Here is a 21,562-nt window from a genome sequence, read left to right on the forward strand (position 1 = left end):
ATTCCAAAAGGATTACTCTTTCCTCACCTATTTCTAAAATTGGATACATTTGAGTGGTGCCAAAAGGAAGTAGAGAATACATATTATAGGTTATTTGATTACCCTGAGTAATGATTTCTCCCTTTGGTGCTTATCTGGCATTTTTCTACCCAGAACTTCTTGCATCCTGGTGGTTTTTTGTCAGGACTCCAGGGATGTGTCTGCTTCTAAATGCTGTTTGCCCAAGGTCAATCACTTTTTTTTTGTCACTTAGGGGAAAAAAAACATCACTTGCTTACTTTGCTTCCCTCAGGGCCCAGAATGACACCGCTTGCACCCAGCGAGTAGTGCAGAAATGCCACTGAGGAACGAGTAGAGTCTAAGCAACAGTAAGAATTATAATCAAGCTTTGAAAGAATAGTTACAGTTTCCAACAAGAAGAGGGATTTGAGGGCCTTGAGCTGGAAACAGAACCGTATCTTTTCTAAAGAAGGTGTATATTGGGGAGGTGTATGTGCTTACTGAATTTTCACATACTCTTGGATATGCATTTTTATTTTGAGGTGGAAGGTGTTAAATGGAGCCCTTAGTGTTTATTGTTTGTTTGGCTCGCTGAGTTTTAAAAAATCTGACTTCTGACCTTTTTCTTTCTCAATGTAATGGCTGGCCACAAGCAGCAGTTCTGCCTCTAGCTCCTTCAGATCACTCAAGGCTTCATCATATATGATATGTACTCCATGCTGGTCCTGCGTGTAGATGGAAGCAGCACCCATGCTGTAGTAGTCATCCTGGTTTCTCCACTTCCGAGAACTCCATGAATTGGACACTGCGGACCTAGGGAAAAGAAAGCCAAACCCAGAAGTTACCAGAAAAGGGAGAGATATATTTTGCTAGCCCGAATGGACCACATAGCAGGCTTCTGCTCTCATGCAGTGGGCTGTCAGCATGGAGCTGTACCTACAAAATGTATAAAGCGCTACATGTAAGGAAGGAGATATTAGCAGAGTGTTGGCAGGGAAGGGTAGGGAGATAGCTGATTAAGTTTTTTCTGATGAATTCAGGGTTACCTGGAAAAAGGCAGGCAATAGAGCTGAATGTTATAGGTGGTCTCTGAAGTCAGAGTGCCTGTGTCTCAGGCCAGTCACTCAGCTACTCTCAGCCTCTGTTTCCTCATCCATAACATGGGGACAGGGGAGATACCACAAAGGTTGTTACAGGGAGTACGTGACACTGTGCTGATGAAGCACTTGAGATCTATAAACATTAACTGTTAAAGATTTTTTATTTTAATTATACAAATACTTTAAAAATGCATTAATACAGTCTCATGTCTTAGTAATATACTGAATTGAATAGCATCGCCCCAAAATTCATGTCCACCTGAAACCTGTGACTATGACCAGATATGGAAATGAAGTCTTTGCAGATATATATAGGTTAAGATGAGGTCATACTTTATTAGGGAGGCCCTAATCCAATGACTGATATTCTTATAGAAAGAGGAAAATGTGGAGGTAGATACATGGGGGAGAAGGCCATGTGAGGACGGAGACGGAGATGGGAGTGATGCATCTACAAGCCAAGGAATGCCATGTAACACCCAGGATTATTAGCAAGGGCCAGATGCTAGGAGAGACAAGGAAGGAACTTCTCCTGGAGACTTCAGAGGGAGCATGGCCCTGCTGACACCTTGATTTTGGGCTTGTGACATCTAGAACTATGACAAAATAATGTTCTCTGCCATTGTTATGAGGCTCTCACTTTGTGGTGTTTTGATATGACAGCTCTAGAAAACTAACGTAAGTAATCTGGGTATTCCAATCACACTTTTTCTTAAATGACTGAGGAATTGTTGCATCCTGAGAACCATTATTCTAATAATAATTCTCATAATTCCAAACTTCACCCTTGCCAAGACTCTGAATTCACCCCATCCCACGCCTAGCCTTCACTCTGTCTCAGCAGAAGCCCCCCCTGCCACTTGTCCACCCCCGTCCACATAAAGTCACTGCACCCATGCCTCTCTCCTCTTGCTTCCTCCTGTACTATAGGGAACAAATCTGCTCCCCTTCTCTGTGGCCATTCCATCCCCTCTGAAGCATCCCTTCTCTTTCTTGGGTACCCAATTCCTCTCAACCAGCTATTTCTCAACTGACACTGAAACATGCTCACATCCCTCTTGCCCCTCCCCAGGTCCCATCTTTGGTCTCTCCTCCTCCTTATGATCCAATCTCCCAAGATGGGATCTGCATTTACTGTCCCCATTTCCTCACCTCCTGCTGCTCACTCATTCCCATCCAGCTCCTATCTCCATCAAAGCAAACCACTTTCACTAAGAAAAACAGTGATCTTTTCTCCACATCCAGCAGACTTTCCTTAGTCATCTTATGTAATGTCTCAGGAGCATGTGACACAGTTTTGCACTCTCTGCTTCTTGATTCACTCACTTCCCCGGCCTGCTGGGACTCCACATTCTCCTGGCTCTCACCAGCTTTCCAGCCATCCCTGAGGTGTATTTTTCTCTGTCAGGTCATTAAATAGTAGTCACACTTAAGCCCCAGTCTTAGGACCACATCTTTTCCTCTTATACTTCTTCCTTAGGAGGTAGTACACTTTCACAGCTGAGATTAGGGATCATTTACTCCCTAACTGATATCTGTAATCCAGACCTCCTAGAGCTCTAGACCCACACATCCAATGACCTATTTGCCATCTGTTCCTGGGCATCTCAAAGACCCCTCAAATTTAACATGATCAAATCATGTGGTCTTCTCCCACAAACCTAGGCCATCTCCAACTTCCCCATTTTAGTAAATACCACCACCACCAAGCCACTTCCTCTGCATGAATCATTCCTGACACCTACTGTCCAGTCTATCACTAACTCCTGTTGATTTGACTTCCTACCCCTCAAATCCATCACTTCTCTGCATCTCCACCACCCACCATCCTAGTCCAAGCTCTTATTAGCTTTCACTAGGACAAATCTAGGAGTTTCTAAGTGTAGTTTTCAAGGCTGAGCACAATCTGGCCCCTGCCAACCTCTTGGACCTCATTTCCTTCCACTGTCTCCATACTTCCATCCTGATGGACCTGGGTCTGGCCCTCTTCTGAATGGGCAGAGCTCTTCATGCCTCTGGGCCTCATACATATGGGCCCTTCCATCCCTCACCTCCTCTTTTCTTGGTAAGTACCTATCCTATCCAAGAGTCCATTCTAATAACACCTCTCTGGAAGCCTTCCTTATATCTCCATGCAGAGCTGAGTGCTTCTCCCCATGACTTGTCTAACTCCATTATAGCACTCAGCTCATGGCCATACTAGACTGTTGGCTCATCTACTCCCACAGGCTATGAACCTGTCATTCATTCATCTCTTCATTCACTCATTCATTCCACAAATGTTCTGATCAGTGAATTTACTAGCACTGTTCTAGGCACTAAGGATACAGCAGTAAACAAAATTGGCACAAACCCCCACCATCATGGAACTCTTTAGTGGAAAGAGACAGATATTAAATATGTCAGAAGGTTTGGCACTTCCTAGTGCCTTGCTGTTGGGTGGGGCCTAGCTGAAATGCCTTCTTTCCTATTGCGGCCTCCAGGGTTGCTGTTAGAGTCCTCTCTGCCTGTGTCCTACTCTCAAGTGGACACTGAACTTTTCTAAAAAACCATATCCCTAAGAAACCCCCACCTGTTACTCTAGCATGTTAACTGATTCCAGGTGCTAAGAAGGTGTCTTGGGAGACAGGATAACCAACGCAGAAAAAACTCTCAGCAGAACCTTAACCTCACCTTGTGCTCGGCGGCTATTCCATGGACATAGTGGTGAGCTCCTACGCCTTGCAAGGTGCCCAAGCCCCCTTTGGCCCTGTTGACCCAGGAGCTATCTTCTATGGTGGGGACCAGACTCCCTGCAACCAAGGTAAGGCCTGAAGTGTTGATTGTCAGTGTTCGCTCAATGGATCTGAAGTAGTTCAGAATTCCTAGACAGGTGCGCTGAAACCAGGTCAGGACCCTGCCCTTTGCTCGCCCCACACAACAGAGTAAAACCGAATGGGGCCCTGGAAGTTGGCAAGTCAACTCCACTGCTGAGAGAGAAACACCACCCCCAGAAAGGCCTGATTTTGTGGAAAAATCAGAACAAAGAACAAAGTGTAAAAATGTGTTGCTACTGGAATAGCAGGAAAGCCACCTTGCTAGACAACGAAACGTTCCAGATGCCTGAAGCCAGCATGCCATGCCATCCACATACCTGCAGCTCCCTGATTCGCAGGTGGCGCAGATACGGAAAGGACAAGTAGGTCCCTCTCATCAGGACAGGACCCCTATTACTGGGCCCACTCCCACCATCCAAACGCAGCAGTTGTAGGGCCATTGCATAGCTGTACCTTTAGCAGACAGGAAAAATAGAATGAATGCTTTTCACCTCAAAGTGGTTCGGAAAATTCATATACACCAAACTGAAGTCATTTTATTTAACTTAAGGGAGTTTCACAGTAGTTACTTTTTAAAAATGCATTAGATGAAAAATAATTACTCCATATGTATAAATATAAAAAGAAATTTCTCTTAGCAATTGCTCTTGTGAAAAAAACAGTCCTAGGGTGAAACATTAATTTAGTTGTCTGACCTGCTTTAACAGTCTTGCTTTTATTTCAGCTTCAAATATTTTTGAGTTAACATGTAACCCACCTATTAATCAGTCACTCAATTTTCCCCACCGGGTTTAATTCATTTCCTTGAGTATGCAATAACATGATTTAATTTTACCCTTTCTCTTTTTTCTGCTTGACAGGCTCGTCAGCATGTTGGCAGCGACTAATTTGTGCTAGGTCATTTTCATTTTGTTCCATTGAAAGGTCATCTTCCCTCATATTTTCATTCTATCAAAAAAGTAGCATTAGTTGAATTACATAAACATTTGCAATATCATTAACAAAGTCACAGGTGGGTCACCACAAAATTAAATCCCATGATCCAAAGGATCTTTAGATGAACAAACAGAAGAGCATCTGGATCCATTGCAATGTGTCATAGGAAAATCTGGATTTCTAAAATAAATTAGAGGCTACTGTTTTTATTATTATTTAGTCTTTGTTTTACACAACTATTCATAGCTTTTATTTTTTATTTTTTTTAAGATTTTGTTTATTTGAGAGAGACAGAGAGAGAGAATGAGTGGTAGGGAGGGGCAGAGGGAGAGAGAGAGAGAGAGAGAGAGAAGCAGACATCAGGAAGCCTGATGCGGGGCTCGATCCCAGAACCTGGAGATCATGACCCGAGCTGAAGGCAGATGCTTAACTGATTGAGGCACCCAGACAGCCTGATTCACAGCTTTTAAATGCCAACCCCCCCCAAAACACACACACCTTTTACCTGATTCACTTATGAAAAGTTGATACACACATTTGTAGATGTTTGAAACCTTGACTGTCTCTAACCTAGCCTGGTTCCAGGCTGAGAGAGATCAGTGTATTAAATGCCTCTTTCTACTTTTTAGCTATATGATCTAATTATTTAAAGTCTTGATCCTGTTTTCATACTTATAAAATGGCATAATAATAGAAAATAAATTGCTGTGAGAATTAGCACGTAGTGATTGGCACCTCATGGGTGCCCAAAACATGCTAGTTCCCCGCCTGCCCATGGACCGCAGGAGTCAGTCAGCCCTGCAGGCTCTATCACAGAATTTGTGGTTTATGTTTATTTCTACAGGCATTTTTCCTGTTGTCGAGCAGGATGAGGTCACATACACAGAGTCCTAGGAAAACTTGAAGAAGGTGATATTGATGAATGAGCCTGCCCTTGGTCCTCTGGCAGCCCCCTTCTTAGCTGTCCTCTTTGCCTGTCCCTGGGCATACACCCCATTCTCATAAGAAATGCTCTTTCATAGTGGTGCCGATACCCACAAAAACACCGAGTGGCAATGAGTTAGCTTGGAACCCCCCTCTTTGGGTTACTTATATTCTAATAGTTCTTGGAATTCCCATAAGTCCTTCTGGCAAAAACTGCTGGTTGTTCCCCAAGATCCATTTTCCTCTCTTCCTATAGTAATTAAATATTTATCATGGCACATGGCCACCCAGATGGAGATGACATTTCCAAGTCTCTTTTGCAGCTAGGTGTAGATATGTGACTACATATCTGGTCAGTGGAATGAAAGTGAAAATGCCATGTGGCAGCTTCTGGGAATTTTTCCCTGAAGTGGCAGCTTCTCACCCCCATTGTCCATCCTGCTGCTTAGGACAAGAATGTAACCGCTGGAGCATCATCTCAGACCAGGTGTTGATCTCAGGTACGGAGGCTGCATCCGTTGGAACTCCAGCATAGAAGGAGAATGGGTCCCTGAGGACTCCATAGAACAGAGTTATCATGCTAGCACTGTACTCCCTCTCCCTGGATCTTAATATGAAGAAGAGAGAAAGAAATTCCCATCTCCTTTAATCCTCTTCTACGTTGTGTTTAATTATGACCAACAGCCAAATATAATTTTAACACTACCAAAGACTCCAAAGATACACTATTGGTCTTTATGACAAGCAGTAGAAAAGAAAATTGGGGGCAGGGATATTAGAAAGAGTGGGTGAGAGAGAAAGTTGTCTAATCGAGTATTGTGAAATGGCTTCCCATTCTGCCTGCGGGTAGAGTTAGTTCCTGTCTGTTCTGGGTAAGTGGGAACATCAGTGTATTTCCCTGTAAACATCCCACAACCCTAGGACTGGGAAAGACCCTAGGAGGTAACATGAGGCACTCCTGTTCTTTCATACAGAAATGTAAGATCATCATCCCCAAATTAAGAGAATCTCACTTATAGAAAATCTGTAGGAAAGCATATACTCTATGAGGGAAGTTGAATGTTGGCAGTTTCTATATGGCCCAGAATTTTGGGTGAGAGGGGCTCTCCTGAAGACTTCTGCCTCCCAGGTCTCTGGTGCCCTTACATTGCAGTTCAGCCTTGCCTGGTGTGGCTCCAGAGGGCAGGCTCAGAACCACCGCCTTTCTCTGATGGGATCGTGACTTTTCCAGTTGCTTCTAAAATTACCCAGAATTACATAGGGAGGAACAGAAAGTGACATCAAGTTACGGTGAAAGACACTATGAATAGGTATGACTGAGCAAGCCACAGAAGTAGCGCTGGACCCTTAGGCAGCCAGGAAGAAAGGAGGGGGGCACAACCAGGTTGGGTGAGTAGAGGGAGAGAGCCCAGCACCCTCCGGAAAAAGAGAACCAGCTACAGCCCACAAACGTCAGCTGCTTAGGAAACACCCGAAGTGCACGAGGGTCTTCCCCTAAGAGGACTGGACATGGTGCAGGTAAGCGGTGGGGCCTACCAGAAGCCAGAATGTCAACACCACCTGCGTTTGTTCCTTCTTCCTGGGTAGGTAAATCCTTTGACATTTACTCTACCTGGTAGCTGGGTCTTTGCCAGCATGGTCTTGGTCAGTATTGTGACAGTTTCGAGATCTCCACTGATTGCAAATCTCATTTTCTTCTGGGAAACTGGCAGGGGCAGTGGAGTGGCAGGTGGAGTTGGGGGGAGGGCAGGAATCAGAGGGAAACTAAGTCTATGATGCATTTCCCACCTCCTAAATGTCCCCACAGTATATTTGTGTATATCCACAGAGTAAAAAGTCTAGAAGGATAGAAACCATATGTTAACAATATTATTGTTATATTTGGGTGGTAAAATTACGGCTGATTTTTATTTTCTTCCTTGAGCTTTTCTACATTTCCCAAATTTTATATGATAAATGCATGTCATTATTGTCAACAGAAAATGTTTGTGTTTTAAATGCTCTATTAAATTTGATGAGGGAAACCAGAAAAGACGTGTTTTCTGTTCCCCTGAACTTCTTGCACGTTGGAACTACTGTATACAACAGCACTTTTGTGAGGGCACACCATGTCCTCATTCTGTTTCTGGAAATGGAGGGGAGTAGTTAATGCTGATCGGGGAAAAAAAACGGCTGTCCCCTTCTCCTCTCCTCCGTGTGGCCAGTGAGAAGAAGCAAAAGAAGAGGCAAAGGATATAGTGTTTTCTGCCACTGCAGCACTCCATAAAGTTAAAGAACAGTGACCAATTTAAACCGCATCTTCAGAAATATGATGGTCAATAGTAGCACTTAATGTCTGTACATAAACAGCTATTTTAATAAACAGATGTTTTCTTGGGGAATGGCATTGGATACGAGTAACTTGATATAATACAAGTTTGGGAGGTTTGGGAGGATCCACACAGGGCTGGCTGGTCTATTCCTTCTGATTAGGACTATAGTTAAATTATTTTTAAGTTTTTCCAAAAGGATATCCGAAAGAAAAAAAAATGCAGTCTTTTTGGACCAGAATTCTCTCTTTCTAGTTATAAATTATCTTCAATTAACAATGATAAGAAAAATCTGATATTTTTTCTTTATCCCCTAAATCCAGATCTTTAAGTGAATCTGGAAAAAGAATTATGTATAAAGAAAAGATTGCCAGCCTTACATGCCAATGGTAAATAAAGGGCCAATTCAAACTGTGATAGAAACATTACAAACATTATCGATGTTCAGACAAACATATTCAAAGTTAAAATGTGGGGAAGCAGGTTCTCTCGTAAGTTTCTGGTTAGGGGAAAAAATGGTATACTACTTCAGCAGGATCTATGGAAAATTTTGAATGTGCATGTCAGTGACCCAGAAAATCTATTTCTAAATATCTACTCTAAAGAAACACACGTGTGCACAAGGAGGCATGTACAAGAAAGTTCAGTAGGAATGCTTTCTTTTCTTTTTTTTTTTACTATTTTTTATTGTTATGTTAATCACCATACATTACATCATTAGTTTTTGATGTAGTGTTCCATGATTCATTGTTTGTGCATAACACCCAGTGCTCCACGCAGAATGTGCCCTCTTTGATACCCATACCCATCACCAGGCTAACCCATCCCCCCACCCTCCTCCCCTCTAGAACCCTCAGTTTGTTTTTCAGAGTCCATTGTCTAGGAATGCTTTCTAATGGGGTAAAAAAAATGGCAACAAGTATCCACAGGGAGGTGTCTGTGTGATCTGTAGTATATAATAAAATATAATGCAGGCATTAAAAAGAACAATAGAGACAGATCTCTAAGACATATTGTTGGGTGAAAAAAGCAAGTTAACAAAGATATCCATAGAGTATGACAGATAATTTATATAGAAAACTAAAACACAAAATTTTATACCATATATACATATATATATATTTATGAGGACATATGTTTGAACGTAAATGTATTGAAAAGGCTGAAGCAGTAACAGTGTTTACCTCTGAGGAAGTGAAATGGGGACCAGTATTAGAATTCCCATTAGTTAAAGCGTTAACTTTTCAGTGATGTTTCAATTTTTCACAAGGAGAAGATGTTTATGTATTATTTCTGTCATTTAAAAATTGATTTCTAACAACTTCTTAAGGAGAAAATGGTAACTTCACAGTGCAAAAACCTAGCAAACACCACTAGCTTAACCACATATTAAGCTTAACATTCCCAGTAATACATCAGGTTGATAGCACCTGGCCCAGATATGACGTAATAAGAAGGGCACTTCGCCTCTGGTGTGTCCTTCCTCTAAACCTATAACCCCAGTATAACCATGAGAAAAACATCAGACAAATTCAAGTTAGGGAATGTTCTACAGGTTGCCTGGCCAGTACTCCCAAAGACCGTCAAGTAAAGCCTGAGAAGCTGGCACAGACCTGAGGCGCCTGGGAAACATGACAATCAAAGGTACTGTGGTATCCTGGAGCACAAAGAAGACATTAATAGAAAAACCAGTGAATTCCAAATATAGTCCAGTTTAGATACCAGTAATGTACCAATGCTGGTTCCTTGGTTGTGACAAAGTAATATAAGATGTTAATAAGAGGAGAAACCTGACAGGGGATTCCTGGGAATTCTTTGTACTATCTTTGTAACTTTTCTGTAAATCTAAAACTATTCTGAAATAAAACATTTATGTTCAAAAAAAACAAACTCCCTAAAGAAAGGCTACTGGTGAATAGTATTCACTGAAAACTGATCAGAAACTGTCCCGAAGTTGTGCTATATTCCTTCTGAGCTGTCAAAACAGGCAATCCTATGAGGTTTGCTTTCCTTCATGCAGAAGGCCCTTAAGAAAGTTATTTTTCATGGGGTATGGATTGTCCCTTGCCAACTTCAGAATCAGAATGCTGACCAGCGTATAGATGCTGAAATTCATACTTGACTGCTACATGCTTGCAAAATAGTCACAGAGCTTTAAAATTCATACCCACATCCTGTGACTCCTCCCATCTGCCACCTTTAACTTCATCCTAATCTCCTCTGACTGGTATTCAACTTTCAGAATGGCATTCAGATACTGTATAAAGTGCCTCTTTGACCAGAGCAGAAATACGTAAGGAGGTCACAAAGTAACACCCACAGGAAAATGTGAGGGAAAGTAGAAAACCATCGATGGTTGCCTCACGATTTCCTTTCTCAAATGCCGTGCTATTTTCTGTTCCCCACTTGGAAAGCTCTTCTCTAGCATGGCTGACTCCTTCTCATACATCAAATGTCAGCTCAGATGTCCCCAACTCTGAAAGAGCTTGGTCCATCTATCAGAGGGTGCTTCTCTTGACCCCACTGCCCCCTCTTCCTGTGGTTTTCCTCATGGCACCCACAAGTTAGAGATGTAGATTAACTCTTTTGTCCACCTGTTTATTGCATGTTTTGTTCCCTGAGCAGCACAGTTCCTGGTACAAAGGCAGCATCCATGTAATAATCACTGAATGAATGAACGAATGAACAGGAAACTTGCATGACACTAATATGTAGGGTAGGTTGTGTGTGCTATATGTCTCCCCTCAGGCTCCACCTCTGAAATCCATAGGTATTCTCAGTCTCCTTAGGGTCTATTTACCATAAATCAACTTGAAAATAGGTGCTCACATTTTTCTCCTTTTGGCCATTTCCAAGAACAACATTTACAAGTCAGTAAATAGCCAGAGGAAGTGGTTTTCTTTCTTTTCTTTTCTTTATTCCCCCCTCCAATTTAACACTGGGCACCTGCATTCAAAACAGACTCTGGTGAAAGCAGAGACTGCATTTCATCATACCCTGACTTTCCACCTCACGTGCAAATGGAGGGAAGCAGTAACAGAGAATGGCAGGAAATGTTCGTTCTCTCCATCGTGTAGCTGGGCTCCTTCTTCACATTGTGGCTTTTAGTGTTTTCTGCCTTTCAACAGAAAACTGAGCCATCATCTCCTGCTCTTGCCCTGCACTTTCTGCTTTTCCCTGGTAGCCTCCTTTGTCCCCTGAGTCCCCATGGGCACTGCTACAATTCTGGCCTGCTGGTCCAGCCAGACCCTAGACCATCCCTTCTCCATGACCTCAAACATGAAGCACTTCACCTCTGACACCTTCTTCCGTTGCCTCCTACCTCTCCTTTACTCGTATTCACCTCTTTTCACCCTCATCTGGCCCCCCCCCCCAGGAATTTAATTGCCCTTATTCTCTCAGTCAAGGAGGAAAACAGACTTGTGGTGGCCCTCAAATGTTAAAACCAGAATCTCAGGTAAAGGAGGGTTATATCAGGATCAAGAGCCAGACTGTCCAGGATCTTAGGAGCAGAGGTCTTATTTAGGGATAAGGGCGGACTCTGTCTTTGACCTCCCTTCTTTCCTACTCCTTACCTCTTTCCCCTGAAGGTTGGTTCAAGAAGCAAAAGAACTGGATGTTTTTAAATGTCCCCTTGTGAAATACAAATCAAAACCACAATAAGATACCACCTCACACCAGTCAGAATGGCTAAAATTAACGAGTCAGGAAACGACAGATGTTGGCGAGGATGTGGAGAAAGGAGAACCCTCTTACACTGTTGGCGGGAACGCAAGCTGGTGCAGCCACTCTGGAAAACAGTGTGGAGGTTCCTCAAAATATTGAAGATAGAACTACCCTCTGACCAAGCAATCACACTACTGGGTATTTACCCCAAAGATACAAATGTAGTGATCCGAAGAAGCACCTGCACCCCAATGTTTATAACAGCAATGTCCACAATAGCCAAACTATGGAAAGAACCCAGATGTCTATCAACAGCTGAATGGATAAAGAAGATGTGATATATGTATACGATGGAATAGTACACAGCCATTAAAAAATGAAATCTTGCCATTTGCAATGACATGGTTGGAACTAGAGGGTATTATGCTAAGTGAAATAAGTCAGTCAGAGTAAGATAATTATCATACGATCTCACTGATATGCGGAATTTAAGAAACAAAACAGAGGATCATAGGGGAGGAGAGGAAAAAACATTTCCTTTTATAGTTTTACTTTATTCTTTGAAGATGGTTTCCTTTATTAATTCATGAACTTGTTAAACAACAAAATCATTTGGTGCCAAGTCTAGTGAAGATAAATGTTTGAGAGGGAGACAAACCATAAGAGACTCTTAATCACAGGAAACAAACTGAGGGTTGCTGGGGGGAAGAGGGTGGAGGGATGGGGTAACTGGGTGATGGGCATTAAGGAGGACATGTGATGTAATGAGCACTGAGTATTATATAAGACTGATGAATCACTGACCTGTACCTCTGAAACCAATAATATATTATATATTAATTAATTGAATTTAAGTAAAAAAATTAGTATAAGGTCTTCCTTGTGACATATACCTCATTGTGAAATGGCAATGGATAGGGAAAATGTGGCCATTTTCTCAACTCTGGCAGGATGCTAGCTGAGGAGTGTCACTGGTAGTTGCATGCCTGTCAGGGAATTCAGAGGCCAGGGAGATCCATGTCATGATATGCTGTCTCTGTTCCTGATCTGTTTGGCCAACTCATTTTTTATTAGATTCTCCAGATCCTTATCTAAACAGGTTGAAAAGTTATAGAAGTTTTGGTGTGTGTGTGTGTGTGTGTGTGTGTGTGTGTGTGTACGTGCATGTACTTATGTGTTTGCTTCCAGCCAATCTGTAACTCATTTAGGGCTCACTTTCTCCCATACCCAGCCTGGGATGATGGACCATGACAGTGCTTCCTCTCTAGCATTCTACTAAACTTCTCCGTACCTTCGACTTTATGTATAATTTCTACAATTATCTTTAGGGGTGAAAATAATAGGATTATTATGCAGATTGGGCTCACTAAAAGTCATGCCCTCTTACTTCAACTGGGCTGTCTAGCTCCACGGTCATCCTTATATTCTTTTCTCATTGGTGGCCCTGTGGCATTCCCCACAGTGACCCACCTCCTCACATGTCACTTTCATCTTGCATCTCACTAATGCAGGCATCTTCTCCCTCTCCTCTGTCTCTCTCTGAGACAGCCAGGGCCATGTACAAGTGAGCACATCTTATCCTTTTGTACCTGACAATTCTTATTCACCTCAAGGGAAGTGATGCCATTCTCCCTTTCTCAAAATTACTCCTTCAACTGGTTTCTTCATCCCATCCCCTCCTCTTTGGCCAGAGTCATCTGTTTCTCAAATTTACCCTTTCATATCTTCCATCTCTTCTTCTCCACTGCTCATTCCTCCCAGACCATAAACATATTGAGTCTTCCCATCTTAAATAAGCAAAGGAAATAAAATTCTTCCCTTAGAGCAACAAACAATAGCAGCATTATTCAAAAATGTGGTAGTACCATTGTAAAGACAAATATCCAATAGGTTTGTGTAGAAATTGCCTTTCATTGCCAAACTTCAGGCCTACCTTATGTAGCAGCTATCTGGCTGGCTTCCCTGCCTCCAATCTTTCCCTCTTTCAATCCAACTAACACCTTGCTGCCATATCAATCTTCCTAAAAAATACAACTTTGTATATATCACTTCCCTTATAGGATAAAGCACAAATTCCTTTGTCTAAAATTTATGGACATTCATAACTTTCTCTCTCCTCCCCCTTAAAAAAACTTCTCTTCCCCATATTTCCACATGAATCTTTTGCTCCACCAAACTGGCCTTGAACAGTCCACATACAATGTCTCCTCTGCATTGTTGTTCATGCTTCCCTCCTACATAATGTGCTTCCGTCTCCACCACCACTTCCCTGAGCCCCACAATTCCTTCAAACCCAGTTCAATTTCCTCTTCCTTCAAAAGGCTTTTCCCAAAAGAACCAACCCTGGGGGGACCACTTTGCCTCTAAACACTCACAATATTTAACAATTGTCCAGCTTACTGGTGTTTAGCACTAGAGTGTGCAGCTTTGCATTGGTATGTAGTGGTTAAGTATATGTCCCAGCAGCAATATCTTATACCTTTTTATATCCCTATTTTTCATTAGCATTTAATCTTTTTTATAACAAAAACAAACCTGGCTGGGTAACGAAGCTTTTATGGGGAGGGTCTCTGAAAAACTACCAAAGTAAATGTCTAAGGTCTACACACAGATAGTGAGTTGAACAGAAAGGCATGTTGGTTATTTCTTCCTGTTATACCTGGTAGAGGTTGATGTTGCTATAAATATTCTCCCAGATGTGGTCATAGTTGCACTGATGCAAACCCTGGGAAGCCACAAAAGTTGGATGAGATGGAGCCAGCATGACTGTCTTTGCAGCATGGTCTTGGAGCACTTGCATTACTCGCTCAGGCCTGGAAATCTCAAGTAGAACAAGAGGAAAAGGAATGGTTCAGTAAAAGGTTATTCCCTTCTTCTCAGCAAGAATTTGGTCATATACACACAAATAAGACATAAGCGCCAGGTGGGGCTTTATTCAGTTAAAAAATAAAATCAGACTCAAACATCACAATTCCCTTTGGTATGTCCATCCATTCAACAATGTAAGTATTAAATACACATAGCAGCTCATTTAAAATTCTGTGACAACCCTCTAAACACAATAGCAGATTGTACCCCCACAAGTGCTATGGCACCAATAAAAAGATAAACACCCATCATTTTGGGTACAAACTCTGTTTGCTATTAGGAAGCTGCCAGCAGATGGAGGAAGAGGAAACTGGGTATGTATGTATGTATGTATGTAGTATGAGGAAAGCACAGGATTTGTAAGGACACGGGCCTTGGCTCGTATCTCTGCTGGAATCCTGACTTCACCACACAGAGCAGGACAAGTCAATCTAATAAGAACACTAATGATGTCTCTCCCAGGATTGCTGCAAGAATGCCTGGCATGTAATAGGTACTGAATAAATGTTCCTTCTCTTCTGGAGGTAAAGGATCAAATAATAGTCCCAGAGTTGAATTTCAACAGCAGCGATACATGTATTATGGTATTTCAGTCATTTTAATATCACAAGGAACTTCAAATATCATTTAGTCCAATCCCTACCAAATCCCAATGGCATTTTTTTGCAGAAGTAGAAAAATTCATCCTAAAATTCATATGAAATCTCAAAGGACACCAAATAACCAATGTAATTTTGAAAAAGAAGAACAAAATTGGAGAACTCACACTTTCTGCTTTCAAACCATATTACAAAGCTACAGTAATCAAAATGGTGTGGTACTGGAATAAATTGGGCATATAGACCAACAGAATAGAATAGAGAGCCTAGAAATAAATGCTCGAGTATATGGTCAAATGATCTTAGACAAGAATATTAATACGATTCAACAGAGAAGGGACAGTCTTTTCAACAAATGATTCTAGGAAAACAGGATATCCACGTGCAAAATAATGAAGTTAAATCTTTATCATCCACCATATACAATAAATTAACTCATAATGGATTAAAGATCTAAACATAAGACCTAAAACTACAAAACTCTTAGATAAAAACAGGGGAAAATCTTCATAACATTGAATTTGGCAATGATTTCTTGGTTATGACACCAAAAGCACAGGCAAAAAAAAAAAGCAAAAATAGACAAATGTGACTATATAAAACTTTAAAACTTCTGTACATCAAAGTATACAATTAACAGAGTGAAAAGGCAGTCTATAGAAGGAGGGAATATATTTGCAAATTATATATCTGATAAGGGGTTAATACCCAGAATATATAAAGAACTCCTACAGCTCAACAACAACAATAAAAATCAAATAACCCAATTAAAAAATGATCAAAGGACTTCTATAGACATTTTCCCAAATATGATATACAAATGGCTGATAACCATATGAAAAGATTCTCAAAATCACTAATCATCAGAGAAATGCAAAGCAAAACCAAAATGAGATTATCTCCTCATCCATTAGGATGGCTAATAACAAGAAGAAGGAGGAGGAGGGGGAGGAGGCGGAAGGAAGGAAGGAAGGAAGGAAGTATCAAGTGCTGGTGAGAATGCAGGGAAATTGGAACCCTTGCTCACTGTTGGTAGTATTGCCAAATGCTGCAACTGCTATGGAAAATAGTATGGAGATTCCTCAAAAAATTAAAAACAGAATTACCTTATGATCTAGCAATTCTACTTCTGGGTTTATATCCAAAAGATTTGTAAGCAGGATTTCAAAAAAGTATTTACATATCCATGTTCATAGCAGCATTACTCACAACAGCCATGAAGTGGAAGAAACCCAAATGTCCATCAACAAATAAATAGATTTTTTTAAAAAGTGGTGGATATACACAAGGGAATATTATTCAGCCTTAAAAAGGAAGGAAATTCTGATATATCCTACAACACGGGTGAACCTGGGTGGGTAAAATAAGCCAGTCATAAAATGACAAATACTGTCTGATTTCACTAATAGGTGGTACCTAGAGTAGTCAAACTCATAGAGACAGAAATTAGAATGGTGGTTGCCAGGGACTAGGGGGAGGGAAGAATGAGGAGTTATTGTTTAATGGGTAAACAGTTTCAGTTTGCTGGATAAAGATTCTGGAGATGGATGGTGGTGATGATTATCCAACAATATGGATGTACTTAATGTCACTGAACTATACACTTAAAAATAGTTAAGATAGTATATTTGATGTTATGTGTATTTTACCACCATTTAAGAAAAGAGGGGAAAAATAATATAAAGAAGTCCCATGTACTCTTCACTCCATTTCCCCCAATGTTAACATCTTGCAAAACCATAATACAGTATCACAACCTGGATATTGACTTTGATACAGTCAACTTACAGAAAAGATCCATCACCACAAGGATCCCTTATGTTGTTCTTTTATAGCCATACTCCTTTCCCTTTCTCACCAGTCTCCCCTTAACCCTTACAATTCACGAATCTGTCCTCATTTCTCTACTTAGTCATTTCAAGAGCATTGTATAAATGAACTCCTACAGTCTTTATGGGACTGACTTTTTTTCACTCATAGAGTTCTCTGGATATTCATTCAGGCTCTTGGGTATATCACTAGTTTGTTCTTTTTTTACAGCTGACTGGTATTCCATGGTACAGGATGTACCACGATTAGTTTACTTGCCTCCTGAAATACATCTGTGTTGTTTCCATTTTTGGCTATTATGAATAAAGCTGGTAAAATGTTCATGAAAAAAAATGGGGAGAGGAAATATGGTCACATGCTACCACATGGATGGATCTTGAGGACATTGCCTAAGTGAAATAAGCCAGTCACAAAAAGACAAATACTGTATGAGTCCACTTATATGAGGTATGTAAAGGTAGTCAAATTCAGAAACAGAAAGTAGAATGGTGGTTTCTAGGGGCTGTGGGGAGGAGGAAGTAGGGAATTGTTGTTTAAGAGGTACAGAGTTTCAGTTTGGCAAGAGGAAAAAGTTCCAGTAGATCAGTTTCACAACAGTGCAAATATACTGAACACCTCTAAACTGTGCACTTAAAATGATTAAGGTGAGAAATTTTATCCCATGTGCTTTTTACCACAGTAAAAATAAGATAATTTCATCCAGTATTTTTATTTCACAGATGAGGAAACAAACTCAAGGAGGTTGTGCAATTAGATCAATATCACACAGAGACTTAGTGCCAAAGCTGGAAAAATTGTTACTTTCTATTGGAAATTAACAGTATTATAAAATTTTGGCAATTAGATTAGAAAGTTCCAAAAAAGTCTTCACAGAGAATCCGTGGCTAACATTTCTTAAAAAGGAAAGAAAATTCAATTTTCTGAGAATGATTTTAGCAAGAATTTTATCTACAAGGCAAGATGGCTATTTTCTTACCTTCAAAAACTTTGCTTGGAGTTGCATTAATACATCTATTCTTCTCCATTCTTTTAGTTTTGTCAAAATCTTCTTTTGCCAAGGATCACATTTTGGCTTAATCTAGTGGACAAACATGTTCACACAAAGTTACAACATAAGAGAATAGTTCTCAATAAAAGTTGCAAGCAAAGAGATTCAAGGACCTTCTGAAATGGGATCTAGCCTTAGTGCTAGAAAGTTTGTTAGAGCATGTGAAGTCTTGGAAAGGGTCTTCGTGGGTTCATGGATCCATGGAGGGAGATGGCAGGGCAGTTCCTGTTGGTGCCTGGCCTATGAGATGCATTAGCTTCATCTGCAACGACACAGCACCATCCATGAGCAGGAGGGAACTTAAATCCATCAGCGTAGGACACCACACTTGACTTATAGGGCAAGAGAAGTTCTCCTTCAAAGACTCCACGTGTAAAATTTTACCTTACCCGTTAACAGGGCATATTTCAAAATTTAGTTCTATAGCTCTGAATACATCAATATACTTATAACTTTCAAACTTATATCTAGCTCTAAGCTCTAGTATGTGATATCCAACTATCTCCTTGATATATATAGGTGTAAGGCAAATGTAAAAATCTAGAACAGAAAGTCTGGCTTTCCCTACACCAATCACCTATTTGCTCAAGCCCCGTTACTTAGGAGTAATCTTTGATTTCTCTCCTTTCCTTCCATTCATCTTTATCACGTAAGACTTTTCTTTCCTACACAATATAGCTGATCCTCATTATTCATGGATTTTGTATTTGCAAATTTTTCTCACTAAAATTTATTTGTAACCCCAAAATCAATCCTGGCAGATCTATTCTGGTTGTTCATGGGTATGCAAAGAATGGTGAAAAATTTGAATCACCCAACTCCACATTCCCAGCTGAGATCATACAAGGCAACATTCAACCTTCTTGTTTCAGCTCTCATTCTATAAACAAGTGTCCTTTTTGTGGTCTAGTTAGTGATATATTTCTATATTTTTGTGGGTGTTTTTGGCAATTTCAATGTTTAAAGTGGCCCCTAAGTGTAGTGCTGAAGTGTTGCCTAGTGTTCCTAAGTACAGGAAGACTGTGATATGTCTTATGGAAGAAATATTTATGTTTGATAAGCTTTGGGCATGAGTTATAGTGGTTGGCCATGAGATCAATGTTAATGAATCAAAAACATATATTAAAGTATCTTTAAACAGAAATACACATAAAGCAAGGTTACGTATCGATCAGTTGATGAACCTAACCTTGTATTTCCCCTAGGAGAGATGGTTCAGTATTTGTTAATTCAATGTTTGTGGCAACTTTATAGAAGAACTGCCCCAAACAATGAAAATCAACTATACTTACCACTACCCAAAATCACCTTGTTTAATCTGCTTACCTGTGTATTGTTTGTGAATTGCATATCTCCAGAACCAAGGGTCATTCCTGACACATAGTATATACTCAGTGAATAGTTTTTGACTCAAAAGCTGGATTTATACAACTCAATTATACCCTTGAGTGTTATTCTTGGTTCTAGCCAAGTAGCCAAGATCACGAACAAGAAGAATGGAGTTCTGACCCAACAGAGAGTACAGGAGTATGGGGACTTTCCAGAGAAGGCAGGTCAACATGGCTAACTTCAACGTAGACCCAAGGCAGGAAGGAGCTTCGGGAACCTGGTGTACAAGGCCAGGCACCTACCCTTGGTCCCAGGGGACAGTTTGCTTAGGGCATTGAGGAGAGGGGACAATAGGAATGTGACAGACCTGGTGCTGCCAGGTTGCCTGGCCTGCTTGGAGGATACTTTGTGACAGGTGACTGTCACCATAGGTCTCCTTACCTTTATAAAGGAAGTCCAGTTAGCTCTCTTTTTCAAGGCCATACCAGGTCCTGCCAAACCCAAATTCTCCACTTTAGCTATCTCTGCATCATAATCTGGAAATGTTTGCATTCTCTGTTGCTCCATGAAGATGCTTTGAAATTTTAGGGAAACCTAAATAGGATTAAGAAGAGAGTATGGAACCCAGAAAAAGTCTCAGATTGTAGGCCATTTCAAAAACCACAATTGATTGCCTTTGAGACAGTCTTGAAGTTAAACTAATTCATAAAACATAACTCTGACAGTAACAGGCATTGAATGTATATAGCTGTGAGGTACAGGTATGCAGTCAGCTCATTACCATAGTTGTGTGTGTATGTGTTACTTGTTCTGAATATCTGCTCCAAAGATTGGAAATTATGTAATATATTTGTATGTATTTTGAGATGGACCCTAAATGGGAAGCAAATTTGTCCACCATTAGAAATACATTCACTTTTTCTGGCCACCTGGTAAACTTGAAAATCTAAAGGTTAGATAAATCCTTGCTCCAGAATTCTAACCAGGATGTTGCTAGAGAGAAGGTTCCAAATGCTGGGACCTGTTAAAACTCTTTAAGGTACCTCAGCCAATTCCTTCACCTCTCATTTTCTGACTGAGGCTAATAGTGCTTTCTGTGACATAAATTTTCTCCTGCCAAAATGTAGAACACTTCTTCCTTCCTTCTCTAGAGCGGGCCCAGGCTTACTGAGCCTGTGATAGTACCTTCCTCATTGCACTGGCCACACTACATCATGATTTCCTCACTACCTGGTGAACTTCTGGAGGGCACAGACTATGAATCTCAAGAACCAACCACATAGTGATGGTTGCACAACAATGTGTTTGTAATTAATTCCACTAAACTGTGCATTTATGAATGGTTAAAATGGTCAGTCTTATATATATTTTATTACACATACACACACATGCACAGAGATCCTACCACAGTGCTGGCACATACTAGGGCCTTAACAAAGGTTTCTGAATGAAAGAGCAAGTTTAATGAGTCACAGAGCTAAAGATTCTTCCAGTTAATGCTGGTACCTTGGGGGCTGTGGTATCCAATGCTGTTGCCCCTAGCCACATGTGGCTGTTTAACATTTAAATGTGAATCATTAAAATTAAATAAAATTTAAAATTTAGTTCTTCAGTTACACTGCCCACATTTCAAATGCTCAATAGCTGCATGGTTAACATATTGAACTGTGCAGATTCAGATCATGTCCATCAGTGCAGGAAGATCAATCAGACAGTGCTAGCCTAGGGCTAGGGTGGTCAAGTTTTTCTTAAAGGGCCAGATAGTAAATATTTTAGCCTTTGCAGACCATATACATAGGTCTCTGTTGCAACTACTCAACTCTGCAGTTGTGGTATGAAAGCAGTCAAAGATAATATGTAAATGAATGGGTATGGGTGAATTCCAATAAAACTTTATTTTAAAAAACAAAACAGGTGGTGGACTGCAGGTTATACTTTGCTTATCCTGCTCTAAGGAATTAGAGAACCAGGATAAATAGTACCCAAGTATAAGAACTCTTCCTACACATTAAAAAAAAAACCACACAAAAAAACTGTGCACAAGCATTGCACATAATACTATTATAAGAAAGTCAGAAGTGGAAACTATCACTATATAAGGAAACAAGCTATTCTTTGGGGAGAAATTTGCTCAACA

General features: G+C 40.6%; 1 protein-coding gene across 1 annotated transcript in view; it reads right to left on the bottom strand.

Moving 5' to 3' along the window:
• The window catches only part of LOC114209955 (uncharacterized), a 134,401-nt gene that overhangs the window by 102,052 nt on the left and 10,787 nt on the right, over positions 1 to 21,562 (bottom strand). The window contains 8 exon segments of the mRNA XM_088024267.1: positions 620 to 773; positions 775 to 813; positions 3,774 to 3,977; positions 4,234 to 4,369; positions 4,752 to 4,864; positions 14,411 to 14,572; positions 18,025 to 18,126; positions 19,867 to 20,019. Coding sequence (XP_087880393.1) covers positions 620 to 773; positions 775 to 813; positions 3,774 to 3,977; positions 4,234 to 4,369; positions 4,752 to 4,864; positions 14,411 to 14,572; positions 18,025 to 18,126; positions 19,867 to 20,019 — 1,063 coding nt within the window.

This window comes from Eumetopias jubatus, unplaced genomic scaffold (assembly GCF_037043125.1).
Source record: "Eumetopias jubatus isolate StellerSeaLion01/CBP00866 unplaced genomic scaffold, mEumJub1_p1.0 scaffold_6, whole genome shotgun sequence".
NCBI classification, from domain to species: Eukaryota; Metazoa; Chordata; class Mammalia; order Carnivora; family Otariidae; genus Eumetopias; species Eumetopias jubatus.